We start from the raw sequence: 25068 nt of genomic DNA on the forward strand, positions 1-25068 counted from the left end.
ACCTTACTCTTTAGGATTTAGCATCAGGACCCTGCCTACCTTACTCTTTAGGATTTGGTATCAGGACCCTAACTACCTTACTCTTTAGGATTTAGTATCAGGGCCCCACCTACCTTAGTTCTCCGGATTTCTTCCCCAACCCCGTATACTATGGCTGACACTGCACTGCAAAACCCCAGAATGGTGAGAAACAGAATCATCGCCACAATTTCCTGTCGAACAACAAATAGAAAGGTAATTAGCATCACATGGCAGGAGCCTCAAAAGTTTATTCCTTATAGCAGCCTCTGCTTTTATCCCTCCCACATGGTCAGTCCTTATAAAGTGAAAATACATGGGAAAATCAGATAGTTGTGCATAGCAGATACTCCAGCCTTGAGGAATTGGCTGGGGTGGGGAGAGCAGGCCGCCAGCATCTTCTGCGTGAGCCTGCAGAATGTTATACTTTGTGATGGAGGCTGCATAAAGGGGCAGTGCTCCTGATGAAGGAAAACGGGGCTTCTGACTTAGATCAGGACCCCAAATCTTAGCCATCCCACATACAATGAAGAAATACATACAATGGAAAAAGAAGCCAGCAGGCAGTCGTCATCAACACCAGAAACCACTGGGCAACTGTCGTAGATATAAGCCAGGCTCTTCTTGAGGTTGATGAGCAGGATGACAATTCCTATTCCCCCAGCTATGCTGCTGCCAGTGTTTGCCCCCAGGCTTCCCCTCACCTGATGATAAAGAAGAACAAACACTCTGATCTGGGCCCAGACCTGTGAGCACATTCAGTAAACCTATCTGGGTTTCAGGGCTGGAAGCATCCAGGAAACTGCATTCATTTGATATTTGAGTGAAAAAGAAAAATCTTAAAAATGTATTCATTGTTTAATAAGTATATATTACTTTCTTGCTGGGACTGCATTCAGGAGCCACATGGGCACACAGGGACTCTTCTCAATCTCCTTAATTGAAAATAAATCATTTTTTGGTCATATGCATTTATCTACAAGGATGATGCTTAGGGATAATTTTTTAAAATAAGTGTCTAAGTGATTAAACGTCATTGTATGTCAAGTTATACAATTTCTGTTTCAAATGATCATATGCAACTTCTATTGCAAAAGGGCTTCCAACTCAAAACAGATTGAAAAAAATCACATGGCCACGTTCACTGATAATATAGCAGATGAAGACGTGTCTTCCCTCAAGACTCCGGCAATTCTATTATTCTTAGCTTCTCAAGGATGGACAAAGACAGAATTGCAACTCACCAGATATGCTGCCTTTTTCCTCTCAGATACAATCAATAAAAATCCAGAAGTAGCAAACTGTTCAAAAGGGAGAGAAGGGCAAAAACATAGTGAGTCTCTCTGCGTCAACTTCTCCCTTTCACCTCCTTTCTTAAAACATTGTGGGTACTCTATCCAGCTATCTGTTAATGCCTTTTGTGAACCCAGAATTCCTTATTCTTATTTTGTTTAAAACCCTTCCCCCAATTAAATGTGCATAAGAATTATGTGGGGCTCTTGTTAAATTGCGTCATTCTTGGGGTAGACGTAGTTCAATAGCATCTGGTATGTGAGTCTTTTATTCCACTGTTTTCATTCTGTTATAATTGCTTGGCTTGTATGTATATCCTCTATGTTAGACTGTAGGGTCCTCTGGGCTAGAATTGTGTTTGTGGTGTATATATCTCCAGAGTCTAAAATATGCTTTCTATAATTATAAATAAACTTGCATTTGCTAGGAGACTGAAAATATAAATGATGAAAGATTAGGAAAAATATAAGTCCATAGCACAAAGTCACAACAATTTCTTAGGCTCGGCACCTGTGGCTCAAGCAGCTAAGGTGCCAGCCACATACCCTGAGCTGGCGGGTTCGAATCTAGCCTAGTCCCGCCAAACAATAATGACAGCTGCAACTAAAAAATACCCAGGCGTTGTGGCCAGCGCCTGTAGTCCCAGCTACTTGGGAGGCAGAGGCAGGAGAATTGCTTGAGCCCAGGAGTTGGAGGTTGCTGTGAGCTGTGATGTCTACCCAGGGTGACAGCTTGAGGCTCTGTCTCCAAAAAAAAAAAAAATTTCTTAAAGACTCAGATTGGGTGACAACTAATAAGGTAAGTGTTGGGAATGATAAGACATTAGATAGAGGTTTCAAATGTAATATTTGGCATGAGGAGAGTTCTGGACAAGTGATCCACACACTAACTGCTTAGCAGAGTACCAAGCCAATGTGATATATTTTAGAGTTAAGATATATTCTTCCAAAGGTACTATGGAGAAACTACATGGATAAAAAAAGCAACATGGATAATCACAAAATAATAATGTAGAGCAAAGGAAAATGGCCAGTAAAGAGAGCATGGTGTATAATTCTATTTAAATAAGTCTCCTAGCAAATGCAAGTTAATTTATAATTATAGGAAGCATATCGGGGGGTTTGAGGCTGAAAGGACGAGGAGTAAAGGGAAAGAAGCAGGGCTACAAAATAACACAGAGAAATTTTCCGGGCTGACGAATGGTAATATTTTTACGCGTGTATACATGTGTCAAAAAATATCACATTATACGCCTTAAATATTTGCAATTTATTTAACATCAGTTGTGCTTCAAAAAGCTATATATCCTTGTGAGCTCCTTCAGCCATCTGTTTCCTAGACAGCATAGTGATTAAAAGCGTCTCCCTGAGGTAGCCCCGAAAAGAGTTTCTAGGGCATAGAAATTTATCAAATTCCTGTTTACTTTGTTTTTTTCATTTGGGGATCTTTTTACCTCCCTTCCTGAAGATAGATTTTTAATTATTTTTCTAATTAATGATAAAATTATATGTACTTATAATGTAACTTTATTGATGAATAAATAGTGTTAGTGATATTTTTCTGGAATTGCATTCCAAAAGTTTAAGTTCAGTTTCTGTTAGGTAAATGACCCTTGGCCAAGTCATTTAACTTTTATTAGTCTCACATTTCTCATCTGATGAAACTGTGGGCTAACTGTTCTTGTTGTAATTACAGTTAATTGCAGTAAGAATCCTTTGTTGCTGTTGTTGTCAATGAACACACATAAGTAAAGAATTATAAATATCAGCTTCATACTGGAGATAAACAACTGGTTAGATCTGAGTAAGAGAAAATCTATGTTCAGTGTGATTTCAGAAACAAATTATAGATATATACTCACAAATATTGCTCCCCAGAATGGATAGCCTACTTTAAATGATGAAAAAACATCTTCCTCCAATTCAGAAATACTGAGTACAATGCAGACAATTGTTCCAAAACAAAGACATATCAAACCAATCAGAATTTGTGTTACCTATTGAAAAACACATAGGTTTTGTGAAATTAGATATTTTTCTGAGATTGTATCAATTTCTCTCTCTCTCTCTCTCTCTCTTTTTTTTTGATACAGAATCTCACTATGTCACCCTTCGTAGAGTGCTGTGGCATCACAGCAAGGCGCAGCAAACTCAAACTCTTGGGCTTAAGTGATTCTCTTGCCTCAGCCTCCCGAGTAACTGGGACTACAGGCGCCTGCCACAACACCTGGGTATTTTCTTGCTGTAGTTGTTGTTTAGCTGGCCTGGGCTGGACTCGAACCTGCCAGCCATGGTGCATGTGGCTGGCACCATTAACCACTGTGCTACGGGCACTGAGCCTCAATTTCTTTTTGAGGCCAAATATGAAAATTGCTTTAGTGTATTATTCTGTCCTGAGAAGTGATTAGAATGTAAGATTTTCCAGTATCCCTAGGATCCTATAAAAATTGTTGTGAGCACCACCTTGTGCACAGACAGGCAATACATTTCTCATGTGCCTTCATTTGCATAGCTATGCTGGACATTAATAATTGTTCTTTCCATCTTCCCACTTCTATTTGCAATTCTTGTAATAGTAATTTTAGGTCTTTATGAGGAAATGCTTTTCTCTTCCCAAAAGGGCTGAATGGGAGTCTACCCTTGATCTACCAGGTTCTTTAGAAGGCTGTTTCTCCTCATGAACCCAAGTGGGAAGATAGTTGATACAACCAAATATTTCCTTTTCTAAAGAAACCCTTATTCTGGCCCAGGTCAGAGGATGCTCACTCACCCCCAGGAACTCCAACTCATTTTTTAGAAATGTCAGCCACGTATGTTGTGGTGGGGACTTCTTCAGTAGAGTATTCTCATGGAGAGATATTTCTGAGAGGTCAGGTTCAGGCACACTGTGAAATTTGATAGAAATTCAGTCATGAGAAAATTCTCCAGTGCCCTGTACAAAGTTCCTAATAGAAAGGAAACTTTATTTTTTAAAAATAATCCTGTAACTGAAATCTTCATTGTAATGAGTAAGAAACTAAGGCTCAGAGGCTCCAAGCAACTCACCACAGACACCTAAAATGCTAAGTGACTACATGGAATTACACGGAAAAAAAAAAGCCACCCTTCCTTCTCTTAACCCAGGGTTATTTCCAAGTTCTTTCCCATTGATCTATATTGATAAGTATATTTATCTATGCATCTCACAGTCCTTTTAACATAGAAATCCATCTGAATCTATTGTGTCAATGACAAACTCAACTTCAGATGCTCAGAGTAAATGAATGACTTTGAATGGCTAGTCAGGTCTCTATTACTGTTTTCTTCTTCAAAGCAGCTTCCCACAGCTTATAGTTCATAAAGACCAAACAGGGAGATGGTTATTTTATAAGGCATCTGTGAAAGTATGCATGAGAAATACGTGTCTCTCAGCACATTTTAGAGGTAAAAGATCTACATGGTATGAAGTCAACTGCCTCATACCCAGAACATGAGCTTCTAGGGTGAGAAAACCTGTTATTCCCAGTTCACAAGCTAAGAAAAATCTTCTTCTTCATGACTGAGAGACAATCACTTGGAAATTATAGCAAAAAGCTTCTTTATACCCAATATATTAAGTAAACTAAATCCATGAACTGTCATATCCCAAGAACTGAGACTGTGGCTTTCTCTGGCCCACTAGGTGACTGAGAATTTAAAATAATAATAATAGCCTGTACCTACCTGGGAGACCACTCTGGGTTTGGGAGAGTGAGCTCTGCTCTGCTCTTATTTTCGGTGTCCATTTTTTCATGAACTGGGCTGTCACAGAGGGCTCTGGATAGTCAGTTGAAATGGGCTGACTCATGACACTGATGCCTATCTTCATACAGAAGCCATTTGTTGAACTGATAAGTCTCCCAGCTGATTAAGATCAACAGTTTTTCTTGTTATGATAAATAGAAAAATTGATAAAGCTACTAACTAGGGATTAGTATGAAATGAGGAAGTTTGGGACTTGTGGAGCGTAATTCTTCCTGAGGTTTCTACAAAACCTAAAACATGAGACTTCTTAAGGGGAGTTGAGAAGGTGAGAGAGAACTGAAGAAGAAAAAGCTCTCCGTGCCTCTTTTCCAGATCCTTCTTGTGCCCCAGCTCAACCATTTCTGCATCAGACGTTCTCCAATTTCACCTTTGCAAAGCCTTTTCCCTCTTTACGGCACACTTGGCTTCACGTGTAGACCTCAGACCAACGCACAATTCATACCTGTGAGGAGTGTGTCTCGGTCTCTGAATCTCTAGACCAGTGATTTTCAACTGGTGTGTTGTCAGAAGCTCTCAGGTGTACCACGAAAATTTTTAAAGATCATAAATTAAATTATTTCCAAAAGAAGTTCAAAGCACAATAAGTATATTCTTTTTTATTTTTTTTTTAAAAATCAAAATAATTTAAGTGTACTGCAGAAGCTTAACTATAGATAGGTTCAAGTGTGCCAGGAGATAAAAAAAAAAAAAAGGCTGGAAAATGCTGCTCTAGATTTATCTCCAACTTTAATGTTTATTGTCTTTCTTTTCCTTTTGGACACCAGCTATATGACTCTTTGTAGCAGATGGTCTCAGAAAGGGGCACAGTTCTAATTACCGAAAAACATACCTGATAGCATATAAAAGCCAAGACTTTTTCACACTAAAGACTCAACTGTCTGCTAAGACATTAGACTAACTCACTCTGCTTGAATCTTCATTAATGGCAGGAACAGCATGATGAAAGCCCCAAGCAGTGTGAACTTGATAGCAAATCCCATGAGCGAATCTAAACAGTAAGCCTAAATTTTGGTTAGAGCCAAGCCAATGTGTTCATTCTAAGAGCTTAACTAGCTAGATCATAGCAAAATGGAGACAGGTAGATTCATAGGTCTGAATCTCTTTTATTTCAGCTTAATTATACACATAACATTGAATGGCTCTTCAATAACTTCAAGATACTACAAATTATACCCCTAATCACCTGTTTTTCTGGGGTGGGGATAAATTTTTTCCTCATGGAAGACTAAGATATTTGCATGAGCAGAGAAATCTAAAAGACTCTGGCATAACTTTCATAGTGAAAATGTAGAAACCCAGGTGCCATCTCCCCACTGTCTTCAGCAATGGATGGATCTAACTAAGGTACTATTAGAATTAAAAAATAATCCTTATTCACTGACACACTCATCCAAAAATGATGGAATGTTCCACTCGGGCACTGCTGTTATCACTGAGCGTGCACAAATGAACGCCATGGTCCTAGACCCTGTCCAGCTCACAATTAAGCAGGGTAAAATAAAGATAAGGGATAGATAATACATGTATTATTACTCAATATGACAGAGGCTGGAGGCTGTTGGGACACACAGGAAGGCATAAAAATTCTGCCTGATAAGTGAGATGTAAAGTTCAGGGAAGGAATTTTCGAAGAAGGTTAAATTTGAGAACCCACTTAAAATGAGAGCTTCAGGACTTTCCATTTGCTTGTCTCTCTCTCCATGAAATTACCCCACACCTGTAGGAAAAAGTCCTGAAGTAATGGTCCCGTGTGGTGTTTCCTAGAACAGTTCATTATGTGTGTATTAAATAATCAGGAATCACATTTGAGATCTAGACAGGAAACAGATGGAAGGTGGTCTTTAGTGTCAGGACATGCTGCTATTTTGTGAGAATTTTCAAGAGAAACTTGCAAATCAGAACCTCGCCCTTCATGACCTCCCAGTTGTTTCATATCCCAGTTTTCACTAGCACCTTCTTGCCGCTTCCTCAGGTGCTTCTCATTTTCGGTGCCCACACTTTGCTACCCACAACCCCATTTTCATCTTTGACAATAACAAACATTGAAACATGTGACAAAATGACTTTTCTCCCCCTTTGACTTGTCAAGATGAGTTTTAACCTACCGTCACTGAAAATGGAGAGAGAACAGAGACAACCCTCCTCCTCCACCCATATCTTGTCTTCTCCGGGGACACGCCTTTCAGCTTTTCACCCCCTCTCCTTCTCTAGCTTCCCCTTCGAAACACGTTTCTTCTTTTAGTTATACGCTAGGTTTATTTCCCCAAACCCTAAATAAATTTGCTTTCAGATCTCACACGAACAATTGTTTTCTCAAACTGCATGCTCAATGTACTGAAGACAATGTATTATATATACATTTGTGCCTATTACAAATGGAAATGTATACGATCTCTTAAGGAAGTATTTTCTGATACTTTCAAAAGACTCAGCCTCTGTCCATCTCTCTCTCTCTCCCTCACTCAGCTCCTCCCCCTCCCACTTTTTCTCTTTCTCTCTCCTTTCTACAACCCAGAGCCAAGAATAGGCTCCATAAGGATGCCTGAGAGGCTCAGCCAGCCTGGGACTGACAAGTTCTAGTGTTCTATGGGAAATTCAATTTCAAAAATGAAGGAAATGAAGCATTGCTCTCAATGCAAAAAAGCCTAGGGCTGAGTCCAAACTTGAAGAGAAAATCTTTGTATCTTAATTTATATGACTTCAGAAAGGCAAAGAGCAAAGTTTATATAGATTATCCTGGTGCTTATAATCTCCTTGAATTCTTTCTATCATTAGAGTTTATCGGCTTTTGCAGCCTCTGGTCCTCTTACCTGCCAAGGTAATTGTCTAGCTCATGTTAACTCTATCTGCTCAAACCACCTCAGTCTTCAAAAGTGACACTTTACCAAAGGAAAGTAACAGGCATGTAACATATTTGTTTTCTTATGACCAAGAACATCTGCTCACAGGGAAAAGGATAAGATACCCAGTATCATAGGGAAGATGTAGACATTAGCTGTCCCATTCCTATTTTGAATAATTAGCATGCTAGCATTTTTACAGTCACATACCAGTGAGGGCAGGTGTTATGAATTGTCTTCACATGTATCATGGTCCACCTTAACCAGCTGTGTGAAAACCCTTCTGAAGGGTCAATTCCTGCCCCCCAATACAATACAATAATACCAATACAATTACTTGGTATTAATTGGTATGCGACTGCTCTTAAACCCATTTTTCCTTCGGCCCCATCTTCCTAATATAATTATATCTGAATGTTTAGTCAAATCCATTTTTATTATTCTCAGTAGCATCCTAAAATTTTTAAGAATTTTTATTCTTTATTGGCTTGTTTTTGAAAGCATGTTATCTTACAAAATCTTCAACTGTTGTTACCATTTGCCTGTCAATGCTCTTTTTCCCATTGCTCACCCTGAAGGATAATGTATCACATTCCCCACCCCTCGCCCTCGGAGCCACCTATATGGTATCTCACCTTGTATTCCAACCGGCATTCCTCTCCAGATCCGCTCAGCTGTCATCCTAAGACTTCTCACGGCCCTGCCTTATATCACATTCCCCTTGATCCCATTTCTTGTCTTTCTTAGCATACTGGTGAATGTTAGCAGAAATATTCTTCAGTTACATCCTGAGAAAGTATCTGGGACAGAGAGTTTTGAGAATTTGCTGATCTTAACATTTCTTTTTTATACCCTTTAACTGAAGTCTAGCTCAGTAGAGCATTGGAACTCAAAAACTGAGTTCCAAAATCATTTACTCCATTTTGTTCTAGATTCCAGCTTCTTCCTAATGAGGGAATGAAAAGACTGGACCATGAGTCCAATGTCCTAACTTTTCTGGAGGTGCCAAAACACTGAGGCACTTACCTTGTCTTGCCTATTTCAGGCAAGTGCAGGCAGGACTGGCATACTCTGGACACTTGAGGCCACTGAGAACAAAGTTGCATATTGAAACAGCAAGCTAGCACATGCCACAGCCCTCCTCCTGGCTCAGGACAAAGCAAGGCAAACAAAAAGAAGAAAAAAAAAAAAAACTCAGCTCCTAGCCTCACCCCAGGAGAGAAAGAAAAGAAGTAGATTCTTGGTCTGACAGTCTGATTTTCTGGGGCCTTCCTAAGGGGCTTGCTTCTGCCTCAGCACTGACAGGCCCCGAGATCACAGTTCCTCATATTGTGGTGGTCCCCAACCATAAAATTATTTTTGTTACCACTTCATAACTGTAATTTTGCTACTGTTATGAATCGTAATGTAAATATGATATGCAGGATGTATTGTCATTGACCAGGACCCACAGGTTGAGAACTGCTGCTCTTGATACTATGGGGCCACTGTGAACACAACAGTCTGAGCTAGCATGTAGGCTAGAGAGGGTTCTAGAGTCTCTGTGCTCTAGTCTCTGTGGCCAACTGGTGATAGTTTTCTCTTACATGAGCCCAGTCTACAAAGACTAGGAGAGGTGGCTGTTTTATCAGGTGTGCACACTCCCACAGAAGACAGGGACACACACTCCCCCAAAGGAGATGAGATGAATTTGATAGACAAATCAGAATAGCCATCATAACAATGCTACATGAGGTCGGGAGAGAAATGCATGAACATTAGCAAAGTACCAATATCTTCATAAATAGAAAAATATTTAAAAGCACCAAACAGAAATCACAGAGCTGAAGAATATAAAATGTGAAATGAAATCTAATAGATAGATTCACAGCAGACTAGATCACACAGAAGGAAAGATCAGAGAGCTTAAAGACAGTGCATTACAACTATCCAGAGAAACAAAAAGGAAAAAAGAATAATAAAAAAAAAAGAACAAGAACAAAAAGACATAGGGCTTATGGGACATCATTAGATAGACCAATGTATGGATTATGGGATTTGGGGATAAAGAAGAGGGGCAGAGAAAAAAAGCTTATTTTTAAAATAATAGAGGAAAACTTTACAAATCTAGGGAAGGAAATGGGCACCCAGAAAGCTAGTGGCCCCGAGATAACATACAAAAGATATCCACACTGAGTTACATTATAATTATCAAGGATAAAAGGCAAAAAGAGAATTTTGAAAGCAGCAACAGAAAAATTTCTTTTCTCACATTCAATAGCATCTCCATAAAATTAGGAGATTTGCCAGTAGAAACCTTGCAGGCCAGAAGTAGGTGTAGTGGTCTTCAAAGTGTGGGGAGAAAGGGAGAGTGAGGGAGACTGCGGGAACTGGGGGAGGGAGGGGAGAAGTCCTGCCAATCCAGAATGCTGTTTGTTCTTGGAAAAACTGTCCTTCAGAAATGAAGGAGAAATAAAGACTTTCCTAGACAAGCAAAAGTTGAGGAAATTTATCACCACTAGACATGCCTTGCAAGCAATGCTAAAGAGGGTTCTTTAAGTTGAGGAAAAAAAGATACTCAAAAGCAACACAAAAGCCTAGGAGGCCATTCTTGCCCCTTCTATTCAACATGGTACTGGAAGACCAACACCTACAGCAGCATTATCATCAAGCAGTCATGGTGATATTTCACATATTCTTTATTTTCATCATCTTCATAACAAGTGAGAAAGTAACTGATTCGTTTTACAGATGAGGAGAGCTAGGACAGAGAGATAAAGCAACTTGCCTAAGTTCAGAGAGGTAATTAAGTGACAGTGTCAGGATTTGAACCCAGACTATCAGATTCTAAAGCCCTTGTTGTTACTTCTCTGCTTCAAGTTTCTTAAGGTCCTTTTAAAACTCACTGTTGACCTTGCTCTCCAAGTCCGCAGTTTAAACCACCACTTATGTATCAGGGCATGTGTGAGCTCCAGAAACTGAGTGAAACAAAGTCTCCGAGACTAAGCCCTCTCACCTCAAATGTAGTGAAAATCTGTTTCAATGATGATGATAATTTTTTTTATTTAATGGTTTTTGTAATGCTGATGTCAGCTAAGGTCAAGAAGCATTTTTCTATGATGAAAAAAAAAATAGTTCATTTTTCCTTCCACAGACGGTTGGAAGTAGGATTTAGGGAGAATACATGAAATAGGGGTTGCACTACCTACCACTTCCCTTCCTCAAACCTCATGAAGCAATGGAGGAGGTGGGTAAGAAGAAAGAGGACCAATGACTGGAAACACCTGTGGGGGAGTGATCCTAGGAGTTACCAGCCCAAGAATGCCAAAAGAAATATATTTGTCTTTTCATACCTAGAACACACTAATGGGATTTATAGTCAGGACAGAAAGGATTGAGTCAAATGTCAAAGTTTCTTATAAATGGTGCCATAATGGGAGGATGAGTCTCACGAGCTTTTGTTCTCCTGAGTTCTTGGTTGAATCTCTGCCTCTTTGGAGACTTAAGGTTGAATTTTCATGCTCTCAGAATTGCTTCATCAGGAGGGTATTTCTGATTCCACAGAATTGGGAGGCGAGGAAGTAGCCTTGAAAATAAAACAACATTAATCCCTAAGAACCGGATAGTCAACTTTCTTTCTTCCCATCACTTCCTACTTATCATCACGATTGTCACCAATAATATTTATTTACTGATTATTATTATGCTAAATACGGTATGAAGATTATATACATGGTCCTCACCAAAACATCAGAAGAGAATAAAAACACTTTTTATTTTCTAGTTTAGATACCTAAAACCTAGGGAAACACCCCTTAGTATTTCCTGGGTCATAAAGTGACAAGTTGTAAGAAAATAACTAAATTTAATTCTAGCCGTATAAACCATAGATGCTCTTATATATTAAATACACTGTTTGCTCTTGTATTTTAGCATTCAAATTCTTTTTTAGCCTTCATTCCATATCACTATTCACAAAATCTAACTCTAGGAACTCTACAAATAAAGTAGACTACACATGAGGTCTGATAATTAAGTTCACAAACTCATCCTAGGAAAAGTGCTACATCCCTCATTGCTGAATATGACTATGGGCACCTTTGAGGTACTGCCCTTGGGAAGCTTTGCTCTGATGCCAGTGTCTAGTCTACCTTTCAAAGCAATTTTGGAACTCTTTTTCTGGAATGGCCATTGGAGTTGTCATTGTATTATCTTTGTTGTGCTGAATGTCATAAAAATGTCTTCCTTTCAATATTTCCTTTAGCTCCAGATAAAAAAAAAGTCACTGGGGGTCAATTAGGTGAGTAGGGAAAGTATTCCAATACAGGTAATTGTTTACTGGCTAAAAACCTCCTCACAGATAGTGCCCCGTGAGCTCTTTGCTTTTGTTCATTGATGAGCTCCTTTGGGCCCATGTTTTCACATACTTTTCTTATCTCTTTTAAGATTTTCCTAACTTTTTCTCTACTGATGTTTACTTTGTCTTCTATACTCCTCACAGTCAGCCAACGATTTTGATGCACAATTCAATGAATTTTTGCAACTGTTTTCATCAGTTCTGATTGTTACTGGCTGCCCCCACCACTCTTCATTCATGACGCTCTCTCCCCTCAGAAAAATGTTTAATCTGCTTGTATGCTGCCATTTTCTTCACGCCATTATTCCCATAAACTTGGACTAACCTGTCCCTGATTTCACTTCCACTCTTGCCAAGTTTAATAAGAAATTTAATGTTTGTTTGTTGCTCTATTCAATCTCCACATTCTCACAATGGCACAGAAAACATACAATAATAATGAACAACACTCAGCAAGACACAGCCACATGTCTACACAAGCACAGCTGAGAGACACTGATATACCGAAGTTAAGAAGCCTTGTTGAGCTGTCTGTATTGTGCTGCCAACGTGGGCACACAGTGGCAAGTTTGCAAACTTAATTTCCAGAGCTCATCATTTTCTGTTCGAGAGTCAAAACAGTGTCAAACTCTAGAGAGAGATTTGCAGACCATGTGAATCATTAGCCATTTTAACAAACCCACCTCTCTCAAATCACAGCAGTTGGCCTTGCACCACATGGCTGAGAGAGTGATGGTTATGCATAGCTCCAGCAAGGTGAGAATCAGCATTAGAGACACCAGGCCCTAGGGGAGACAACAACTCGAATCAAACCTGGTAGAAACATTCAGAAAAAACCAGACTACCATAGCTCCCTCTCACGAAATGAAACTAAGTGAAATATAAATTACATTTAAGGCACAGAGGTACATGACATTATAGAAGGAATGCAGTCTCAATCTTAATACATGAAAAAATTTTCCTGGAAGCAAGAGAGATGTCAAATTTCTGTATCAAACCATGTGAAATAACCACTGGGAGAAGCTGTGGAAACAAAACTGTAATGTTATCACTAACATCTACCAATCTGAAAAGCAGAAAGCTAAGGACACAAGTAGCAGTTTAAGAAAAATGGACAAAAATGACTTTAGTATTTTATAGGGGTTTATGTATTTAAGTGTAGTATTATCCCTAGAAGCTTTTACCCTGATATTAACACTAAACTGATAAAAATATAAAGTAAAATTATTGCTGGGCTGTGATCCTTCTATTATTACTAAGGCACCTAAGATAAACAAATACAAAATAGTTCTAGAAATAAAATGGTGCAAAATCCACACACACACAAATCAGACCTAGATAAAAATATAAATGTAGGTAATTAAAAACATAATAAAAAAATGAAGACACAAACCACCATGAATAGAATTAGAAAATAGGAAGCTTAGGAGTGAATCAGTAAATAGTAGTTTACAGATTATAGACCGTCAGGTGAAATAGACAATTTCAAAGGAAAATATTAAATTGTAAATTGACCTCAGAAGAGGTAAAATACCTAAACACAAACAAAAAATAATTTGGGTTATTAAAGGGCTTCTCTTTTAAAATACAATATTCAAAAGAAATTCAAACGTAAAGTTATTTGAAACTTCAAGTTATTATCTGAAGATTACAGACCACAGAGAAAGTTGTAAATCTCTCAAGTTTGTTTTATTAAGCAATGAGATGTGAAATAAAATTTTTTTTAATGTAATCTCTCTGGGGAGTGATATAGCAATAGAGGTAGCAGTATTAGTTATGGTATCATAATACCATAACATGATAGCTAAGCCCTGTTTTAATTGCTTATCCCATATTATTTAATTCTCACATCAGCTCTATGGGATGGGTACGATTATTACTCTCACTTCAAAAATAAGAATATTAAGACACTGAGAGGTCATCTAACTCTCCGTTATTGCAGAGCTAACTGGTGGCAGACCCAAGATTTAACTCAAAGTAGCATGATAACTGATTTGTTTTTTCTGCACATTCCAATTGTTCAATATACTTTATGATTAAAAATATTTTTCAAAAACATACATTTGATGAGGAGCCCGTGTAGAGGCATAAGTCCGGAGAGTTTGAAGAATAACAACTCTTGATTGCCTGGCTGTTAACTGCTAAATTTATTGAGAGTAAAACAATCCCAACTAGTGCAATTATAGCACTGGCAATGTTCATTCCAAAACTGTTTTGCATCTAAAAAAAGAAGAAGAATTTTCAATTAACAGATGCAACTTCACTCCCTTGGTAACATTTTATTGAAGCAAACATTGATAGAATGCAGTGTACACACCCAGCAGTAGCCTAGATACCAGGTAAACATCAATGAACAAGCAAAGATATCCCTCCCCATGGAGCTTACATTGTAGCATTAAAGACAAAGAAAACAATAAAGAGACCATGTAATAGGTAATTATATGACATTTTTGAAAGTGGTTAAGCACTATGGGCTAACAGAGTGGGATAAGGAGCCCGAAAATCCAGACAGAGGAGTGGTATTAATTAAGAATGACACTTGGGACAGCATGAAGGGGACGAGGGTGCAGCTAGCCAAGAAGATATTTGGAGGAATGTCCTTGCGGTCAAGAGAACACTCAGTTCAAAGCCCTGAGGCCAGAATGTTCCAGGGAAGCAAGGGGGCCATGGTGGTTGGAGGCAGAAAGACAGTTTTAGAAAATGAAGGCAGTTAACAAGGAGTCACCTCTGTAGGTCACAAAAAGGACTCCTTTTCCAACTTCGAGAAAAATACAAAGCCAATGAGGAATTCTGAGCAAACAAGTTATACACTCAGATTTATGATTTAAAGGGCTCACTCTGTTTCCAAAGAGACTGGTAAAAGAGGTTCAAGGATGAAAGCAGTTAAGAGAGAAAAAGTAAGTTGGATGAAGTGTCATCAGCAGAAAGACCAGATAAGGTGACAGCTCTGATAGAGCTTGAAGGAAGAGCCACACAGAATCTGCTGAACAGTTTGATTCAGAATTGTGAAAGAAGGAAGATTCAGAAATATTGTAAAGCATTTGATCTGGGAATCAGGAAAGATGGAGTTCCCATCAGCTGCCGTGAGGCTGACTATACATGGAGAAGGTTTCGGGAAGAAGATTAGGAGTTTTGCAGATTTTAAACATCTGAGTGGAAGTAATTTTATACACGCCAACCTGAAGCTCAGGAGAGAAATCTAGGCTGGAAAATTTACTTCAGGGTCCTGAGCATACAGGTGTTATTCAAAGTACTTGGAATGAATGATATCACCTAAGAAGATTGAGACAAGCAAGTGGCAGAGAATTGAGTTCTGGGCCATCATAACATTAAAAGGCCGGAGAGAAGAAAAGGAACTAGGAAAGGAGACTGAGAAGGAAAAACACAAAAGATGAAAGGAAAACCAGCCATTCAAAGTATGCTGGAAGCCAAGAGAAGAGATTATGGAGGAGGAACTAGTAACCCCCTGTGCTAAGGCTGTGCATACCTGGATGAGAATCAAGAATTGACCACTGCGAAAATTTCAATGATCTTTAAGATCATTGAAAGAGGAGTGGAAGAGAAGAAAATAAAATCTCAGTGAAGTGTGTTTAATTGAAACTGGGCAGATAGGAACTAGAGACAGAGTATGGATAAATCCCTGGAAAGAGTTTAGCTACAGAAGAAAAAAATTCTGTCTGTAGTTAGCAGGAAAATAATGTCATGATTTCTTTTTTCCTCTAAGTTGAAAAGAGTGTCTGGACCCTTACATGCTGATTAAAAAGATCTAGTAGAGACAGACATATGGAAGTGTTGCATTTGTGCATTGAGAGAAAAGGGATGGAATCTAATACTTAGGCAGGAAATCAACTTTAAAGAAAATCGCAGGTTTAACCTATGGTGAGAAGGTAGAAGGAAAAACTTAGTACAGACCTAGGCCGGGGAGGAGATGTTATAGGGGTAGTCCAGAAATTCTCCTTCTGTAAACATAATGGCACAAATGTATTCATGATCTATGTACAAATGACTTAAAAATGAATAAATAATAAATAAAAATAAAATAAAAAGTTCTCCTTCTAATAGTCAGTTTTCTCGGAATAGGAAATAAGGGCATCAGCAGAGAGTGAGGATCAGAAAAGGAACCGGTGTTTAAGGATCAGATACGGTGACATATCCATCTAGAGAAGAGGAAAAGTGAATGAACAGACTAGGAAAGTGGAGTACCAGTGTCTAGGTGACTTGATGGGAACGTACAGGGGAGGCTCAGCTGGTTGAGGAAAGACGGCAAGAATGGAATTTTTCACTTTCAGTTGTGGAACTAGTTAGTGGTGGGAGAACCCATGGCCAAAATAATTAGACTCTGTCAAACTTGACAACACACGAAAATAAAGAAGCCTTTTTTTCTAAGCTTCAGATTCAAACATTTAGATCCATTATCCCAGGTATGCATATTCACGATCTATATGACTTTTGGAAAAGCTATCATCTGAATACTATAACAAAGGAAAATTATTTTTCTTGTGCATTAAATGACACTCCCAGTATCTCAGAGGGAGTCACCTACCCCTACTTTCTTGCTGTTCATGAGTAATTTATTTCCATTTCTATGATCACAGAAAAAGAGGAACTTCCACTTACCAGTATTCTTGTGGGTTTTCTCCCTGCCGCAACAGACAAAGTTCCTGAACTAATAAACTGTTTGAAAATAGGAAGTAAAACAGATAAAGGAATATTGTCAATCATTTTCTTCTCGGCCTTTCCTTCATTAGCTAATATCTAGTCAAAGTCATACACACCTTCTGAATTCGTATCTTAGAACACAAAATTATACTTGATGGTACTCGTTATTTTATATGACTAAAATTTTAAATTACTTTAGATTGAGTAAATTATATGATCTTTTCTTTGTGTATTATGTATGGCTTTTTACAGGTTTATGAGAGTGTGGCTACTTTAAAAACATATATGCAGGGTATCATAAAGTTCATGTGCAATTTAAAATAGCCAATTTTTTTTTTTTTTTGGAGTTTTTGGCTGGGGCCGGGTTTGAACCCACCACCTCTGGTATATGGGGCTGCACCCTACTCCTTGAGCCACAAGCACCACGCAATAGCCAATTATTTTAAGTGAGAGAGAGAGAGGGAGAGAGAGAGAGAGAGATACATATACATGTATATAATGTAATGATTGTAACTATATATAAACTATATATAGTTAATGTGATATAATCATATTTATGCTCATATTTAGAGCAAATGTAACTGAAACTTATTTATATACATATATGTAGATGGATGGATAATATAATTCTCATGTATTTACCCAAACTTCAGATAAGGAATTGATTTATTGCAGTAGGTATTCTGAAAGATCTTTTACAAATCTAAGTGTTCATATCTATATACCCTCTAAATTTTAAATTATTACTTGATACACTATTCTTTTTTTGATAAATTAAATTCTCTCTATAATTTTCTCCGAATTTTCATCCCATTTTTTACCTTTCTACCTTTTTACCAAGCCACTCCTGTGGATTAGGAGAAAAGTTTCCAAAATCACGGAGAGCAAAGGCTTGCTACACGAAATTCAACTATTGAATTCTGGTTGAACATGAAGGGAAAGGCTCTTCTCCCTTAACAATAACTAAGCTTCATCTCATCTTCATTCTGTAACCATGGACGAATCACTTCATCCATCTTGAATTGAATTGCATTTTTCTCTTTTGTGGGCATGTATTAGATCATCTACTGGCTTCATATTAGAATTGAGTACATTGGATACTTGCTTTTCCATTCCCGAGATACTTTACTAAGAAGAATGTGTTTCAACTCCAGATGTAAAGGCTCCATCTTTTTCTAGGGCTGAATAGTATTCCACGGTATACATACACCACAGCTTGTTAAGTCATTCCTGGTTTGGTGGGCATTTAGGCTGTTTTCACATCTTGGCAATTATAAACTGAGCTGTGATAAACAATCTAGTGCAAATGTCCTTATGATAAAATGATATTTTTCCTTCCTTTTTTTGTGAAGTGTGTTAATTTTGAGATTTACTTTGTACTTGAAAAATGTGATTTGTTTTAATCAGAAAGAAAGGGGCTTTAATAACCTGCTTGTGTCAAGAATTACAGATCAAAACTGCAGCATGCAACCTTCAAATAACCTATGAACAACACTTTCATAATAAGTATGTTTGTAGCAGTAACGTCTAAGGGAGGATCTATGCTGGGGAGTTTGAATACTCACGAACACAGCGCCCCACACTGGGTAGCCTGTGTAGAAGGTGAAGAAAAAGAAATGCTGAAAAGTTGTGCCACGTATTGTAAGGAGCCCAGAGAAACACCCAGAGCCAGAATCAGGGCTCTATTCAGGATCTGGATGGCCTGAAAGAAGCAGCAGCGGGGTGAGAGAAAAGCATAAGAATCTTATGCTGAAGTGTACATTGAAAACAGACCATTCAAATTTTCCTCAAAAAGAAATTGGCAGTGCTTGAAATGGTTAGAATGTCAAGCCTAAGTTAACTGAGCAAAAGCTCATGAGGAAGTTTTTTGTCCTGCGCTATCCCCACCAGTTGCAGTGACAACCCCCACTCCTTTTCACCTCTCCCCATGTTTCTGTTCATCTTCACACATTGCTCTCAAAAGTGGCATAAGAGTAAGGGAGACATGGCTGGAAAGATCAGTGGGATCAAAATACCTTCCCAGCATGCTTTAGGGCCCTCATATAACAAAAGCAGACAGATGTTAAGAAGTTTTCTACTCAGCCTCTCCCTCAACTCTTTAATTTTAAATATGGAATCTGAGCTTCATAGAGTTTGGCCTCCTGATACGAGTGGTCAAAAGGCACAAAGGACAAATGAAAGGTCCTGGAATCTATTTTCCAAGGTTTGATAAAGATGTTTTCTGCCATGAAAGAATTTCAGCACTTCTAATCTCGAAGTCTACAGTTAGTCTCATTTGACTTTTCTCCAATTTATCATTGACTCAGTGATAAATAACTCATAAATTCTTCCTTAGCAACATACATAAGGTTTTCACATGAGACGGTTGACCCTGGAACAACTTGGTAGCTTGGGGTGCCCACCCTTATGCAGTTAAAAATCTGCATATAACTTTTGACTCCCCATATCTTAACTGCTAATAACCTACTTCTGGCTAGAAGCCTCATCAATAACGTTACTAGCATATTACCACATATTTTGCATGTTATATGTATTATATACCATATGTATACCATAAAGTAAGTTAAAGAAAATGTTATTAAGAAAATCATAAGGAAGACAATATATTTAGTACTTAGTAAACTGAAACAGATTATAAAGATCTTTATACTGATACTCATCGTCTTCACATTCATTAGGCTGAGGAGGACGAAGAGGAGGGGTCAGTATTGCTGTCTGAAGGGTGGCAGACAGAGGTGGAAGAAAATCCACGTGTAAGTGGACCTTGCAGTTCAAACATGTATTGTCCAAAGGTCAACTGTATTTATTTTCCTACATAGTAAACCTATTTTTATATTAAGGCTGACTTACTCCAAGGGCGAGTAGTTCTCCCTTTTGGCAGTCTTGTGACCCATCAGTGGGCTGGTAAACAGAATTATTCCTGCCCTCTGACTCTGCCCAGCCACCTGGAGCACCACTCGATGAGGCTGTTCCCCGCTCTGCATCATCTGCGTCTTGAGAGGCCATCTGGGGGTAGTTTATGGCTATGATGGAAAAGAAATCCAAAGGCTTGACTGTCATAGGAGGGCTTAATTCTTTCCATACATCAAGATGACCTGACAAATGGCACATGAGGACATAATAATAGAGTTTGTAGAACTCTACTGGAGTACGCCAGATAGCTTCCGGTCATTGTAGTAGGCCTGAGTGCTTGACTAACTGGGATGGTAAGGAGCAATTCCTTTCCCATTTTTACATACACTGATATATAGTCCCTGCCTCTCTTCAAATCAGTCCTGGACAGTCAGGCATATGATTTCTCCGAGCAGCGGTCTCTTATGTGAGTGTAATGACTTGAGTCACATTCCAGTAATAATAAGTACTGTTTTTTGGTTTATTATGTGCCAGGCACTGAATAATTGCTATGAATGCATTAATATATTTAATCCTCCCAACAACTCTATGTTGTAATATTATCATTCCCATTTTACAAATGAGAAAAGAGGCATAGAGAAATTGAGAAACTCCTTATACAGCTTGTAAGTGATTTCAGATTCTAGAGATGTTCTACTCCAAGGAGCAGTATTTTTTTAAATCATCACATGATATAGCACCATATAGATGATGTCTTTCTTGGTAGCAATATACCACAGTGGAGTTTAAGCATTATGGAAGAGCCAAATTCAAATCCAGATTTGGTCATTTACTAGTCGCACGGCCTACCAGAGAGAACCCTGTTTTCACATCTGTAAAAGGAGAGTAATTTGAATTTTATATTACCATTGCAAGGGGCAACTTTGATAATGTATTGAATTCTTAACCTAGAACAGCTGGTATCAATTCTTAACTTACACTGCTTTGTACCAAAAAGTACTTAAAATTTCACATATTACTGGCCACCAAACGACTACCTCTTTAGACAATAATTATGTCTAAAAAACATGTATTACTAAAGCACACATAGAATGCTCATACAACAGTCCTGAATGTTGAGCAATGCAGCTTTCTGTTACATGGTATTCTCCAAGACAAAACAATTGCAAAACACCTATAGGCTTTTATAACTGATAAGGGAAACAGTGTGAGGTTAAACATAAGTGCACTAACTCCTGCCAATTCTATTAACTGAGTTTACAATAGGATTTTAATTCCTACATTTTGTTAGAAATTATACAGCAGATCCACTTCTCTAATGAATTTTTTGTCAAAATAAATATATGCCCTTTCCTTTCAAGATGTTTACCTTTCTAATTTTCTACTATAGAGGCACGATTCACACTTATTCAAGGGTGGTAACACATTTCTCAGATACTAATTCAAAGGAAAATGAGGGTTTGTAGTACTTTTTCTAATTTTGTCACACTGGGAATGGCTATGAAATTTTTCTGAAAGTTTCCTAACAAGACCAATAAAAAGTTTATCATAAACTTTATAAAATTGTCCTACTAATCACCTTTATAAAAGTTTTTTACCAATACCAATTTTCATGCTACCATTAAATTACATTCTCTATTTAAACATTGACACATGTGAAATGACACCACCCACGTTCAACACCAAGCACAGAATCCGAGCATGAGGGGAAAACCTATAAAGCTTATGGCGAACTATGTTAAGGAATGCTAATTTCATTATGTACCAGGAGTATAAGTACAGCAAAAGTAAAATAACCTTATTTAAATCACTCTCCCATTCATGTTCAAGATCATCTTGTGAAGCCTAGGCTTAAAATTTATCCAGTGGAGATAAACTGATGTTACATGACATATTCTCAGTTAGAGGTGGGAGCTGAATGGTGGGTATATGTGGTCATACAAAGTGGACTAATGGACATTTGAAAATAGGAAGGGAGAAGGATGGGAGGGGGTGAAGGATCAAAAGTCACTATTGGGTACAATGTACATTATTCAGGTGACGGGTACACTAAAAGCCCAGACTTCACCACTATGCAATTCATTCATGTCACAAAAAACACTATACCTTGAAACAGCTAGTAAGCTGTGTGTGCTATGGGGGGTGTTGCTCCTTTATGATCAAGTTATCACTTGCCCATATCTCCAGCCTCATTCCTCACCTCTCCCGCTCTCAGAGCTCTGTCCAGCCCTATTTTCGTCCAGTCTTTAGAAGCTCCGAGCCCTCAGATGTCTGCCTTCCTTGCCGGCACTGTTCCCAACTCCTGAAACAGGCTTTCTTTCAAGCTTCCCATCGACACCTGCTGCTCTTCCTTCAGACCAATCCTCAGCCCACCTGTCATGCTCTCAGCTATTTTAGCTTAGTCCTGGCCAGGGCCGGATGCCACACTCCTTTCCTCACATTCAGAATTTCTTAACTTTCCTTCTCATACCATTCATCAGCCTAAGCATCAACTGCCTGGTTCCTTGTCTGTTACCTTGTTATGTTCTCATCAGTATAACTCCAGTACCAGCTCAGTGTCATCATATGCTAGGCACTCAGGTAAAACACATTCAATAAGCACATAAGCTTTCTGTCCAGCCTGATGTAGCCAGACCCTATGGATGATAATGGGAAATGCATCTATAAGCACTAAGAGCTTCTTGTACCCCAAAACTCCAGAGCAGTTCAGGAGGGAGAAAATCTGACTGTACTATTTAATTTGACCTGTTTTAAATAATCAGAGAGAATTTTGCCCTTCAGGTAAAATAAATTATAATCTACAAAATTTGGTCAAGTTAGCTTATTTCTTTAAAAAAAAAAATCAGAGAGCTGTAGATTTCCCAGGAACCTACAGTTAGGTTCACCTCTCCAGCTCTTAGCATGAGGCAGGCATTGTTCATGTTTGCTGATTTAGTTCTCACAACATCCACATAAAGGGGTATTGCTATTATGATTCTTCCCATTGAACAGCTGAGGAAGCTGAAGAACAGAGAATTTAGGGAACAGAACCAGGCCATCTAGTTCTAGTTGTCATTACACTATACTGTCCCCAGGGGACTATTCTGGGAGTATGAGTTCATGCTGAAACTCACTTGCCAAATCCCATACCTCAGTTACGTCCAGAGCTCGCAGGCAAACTCAGGTGCAGTTACTGGGATTTACTGGTGGGGGACCAGGTACCTACATTGTTCTAAAGAAATAATTGTATTATTACATCTCACATTTTTAATCATGGCTCCAGAGTAACAATCTCATTCTAAGGCAGCGGTTCTCAACCTGTGGGTCGTGACCCTTTTGTAACAATGAAAATACATCCTGCCTCTCAGATATTTACATTACAATTCATAACAGTGGCAAAATTACAGTTATAAAGTAGCAACGAAAATAATTTTATGGTTGGGGGTCACGGTTACAGTAATGAGGAACTGTAAAGGGTCACGGCATTAGGAGGCCTTAGGAAGGCTGAGAAGCACTGTTTAAGGGAAGGTCACCTGCACAGCTAAATATTCCAGATCTCTACACAGCGACAAAGCAGAAAACTTTACAGACAGCTCCTGTTGCCCCACTGAGAGGCACCTTTAACAGGTGGAAAAGGGAATTTGGGCAGAAAGGGAAGCTGTAGGGTTTACCTTGGCGGCTTCAGGCTTTGGCTAACTTCTTTCCTCCCAAACACATCTTCTCGCCAAGTAGGAGATACTCAGTAATGGTCACTATAGTGTCTTTCTGGAAAAACGGCAGCCTCTTCAGGCTTAACGTATCTTTGCCTTATGCAATCCTTCCCGGAGTTGGTGCAGATGTGCTGCGGGCTGATGGGTGGGCTGCTCACATCTGCCTTTGCAGCTCTCTCCTCCATCTGCTTCCCCACGGCTTAGTGATGATTAGGAAACTGGTGTCAGGGGTAACTGTCTTCTGGTTTTCAGATGTTGCTTAACATGTTGTTAGAACAAGAAATATAAACAGCAAATACAGGTAGATCAACGGAAAGGTCTTGTGGGGTGGAGGTAGAACAGAGTCAGTTGCATACTTGATGAGATAAAGCCAGACATTACAAATTGTCTAGAGAAGAAAGGACGTCCTGTCAGGTGCTTGTTGTCCAAAATGTGCCAGCAATGCTGCTATACACCTTGCAGGCATGATCCCAGCCAGTCCTCACAGGCTTCCAGGGGATAATTACTTTACCCAATATCATAATGTAAATTGTGGCTTAAATACATTGATTACTATGTACACATCCCTGTTTTAAATTCTTTACAGATATTAACTCATTTCATCCTCATAATAACCCAGAACCTAGATACTACTATTAAGCCAGTTTTACAGAAGAGAAAACTATGGCCTAGAAATGTTAACCAGCTTTCCCAACGTTTAACCAGCAAAGCCTTATGCTCAACCCAAGCCATGTCTGTTAACCCGGGGTGATTGTTAAAATCTCTCCTTTCATGATCTACCTAGATAAATAATTATTCTAAATAAATAAGTGTCCTACATTGGAAAAGATCAGAGCCAGGTGACAGGGTGAGAGGCAGTAGGCAACATGAGCTCACCAAAAAAGGCTTGACAAGAAGGCACAGAACCAGGACACTGCCCTGACCCTTACAACAAAGTGAGTCATAGTCCTACAAACACAAATGGGAGCAGAAGTGGAGACTTGGTCCTAGGAAAGAGAAAGAAGGCCGTACCAAGACCGAAGGACAGTCTGGGGAGGAGAGATCACGCACATGAGTGGAGCAGGAGCCCAGCAGCCAGACAAAAATGCACAGTGCTGCGATCAGGGCTGGCACCTGAGCCTCAGAGGGTCTAGTTTAGGAGCCAGGGAAGAAGACAGACGGATGGCATCGATGGTAGAGACTGAGCTCACAAGGAAACGGCTGAAAGCATTGTGGGAAAAGATACAATCCTTCCTTCACTATTTTAGCCAAAGCCACTATAAATGGAACAGTGAGAAAAAAAGTTGACAAGAAAGCACCTTAAGGGAAGGAGAGGAAGAAACATGCAGAAGTAAAATAGGGGAAAAAGTAGATCCTTTCAACATGCTTGTTTTGAATATGGAGCAGCAGAAAGAGTGAGCTGTGAAAGGAAGTTACTCAGACTCTTAAGACTTCAGTTTCTCCATCTGCAAGTTTAAAGTCATAGTGCCTGCCTAGAGAATGGGATAAAATCTAATGACCTTTACATATATTAAAAATAAATAAAAATGAGAAGGCTCTTCAATTCCTTGGAGAGGGAATAATTGCAAGAAACTGCTTTCAAGAGAAGATTAACAAAT

At 38.9% G+C, this 25068-nt stretch overlaps 2 protein-coding genes across 2 annotated transcripts in view; both read right to left on the minus strand.

Annotated features, from left to right (window-relative positions):
* The window catches only part of MS4A2 (membrane spanning 4-domains A2), a 7044-nt gene extending 1970 nt beyond the window's left edge, over positions 1 to 5074 (minus strand). Inside the window, exons 1-6 of the mRNA XM_003802712.1 lie at positions 5013 to 5074; positions 4081 to 4195; positions 3173 to 3307; positions 1263 to 1319; positions 561 to 722; positions 114 to 212 (exon numbers count right to left, since the gene is read on the minus strand). Coding sequence (XP_003802760.1) covers positions 114 to 212; positions 561 to 722; positions 1263 to 1319; positions 3173 to 3307; positions 4081 to 4195; positions 5013 to 5074 — 630 coding nt within the window. The remainder of the gene's footprint in view (positions 1 to 113; positions 213 to 560; positions 723 to 1262; positions 1320 to 3172; positions 3308 to 4080; positions 4196 to 5012) is intronic.
* A 1811-nt stretch (positions 5075 to 6885) lies between these two features.
* Positions 6886 to 19934, minus strand: MS4A3 (membrane spanning 4-domains A3). The gene is given in 7 exon segments (XM_003802713.1): positions 6886 to 7095; positions 12953 to 13054; positions 14331 to 14489; positions 16887 to 16943; positions 18494 to 18552; positions 18555 to 18630; positions 19779 to 19934. Coding segments are annotated over 7 exon segments (819 nt in total).
* Between the last annotated feature and the right edge of the window lie 5134 nt (positions 19935 to 25068).

Source organism: Otolemur garnettii, unplaced genomic scaffold, assembly GCF_000181295.1.
Source record: "Otolemur garnettii isolate 467f Iridium unplaced genomic scaffold, OtoGar3 scaffold00254, whole genome shotgun sequence".
In the NCBI taxonomy this organism is placed as follows: domain Eukaryota; kingdom Metazoa; phylum Chordata; class Mammalia; order Primates; family Galagidae; genus Otolemur; species Otolemur garnettii.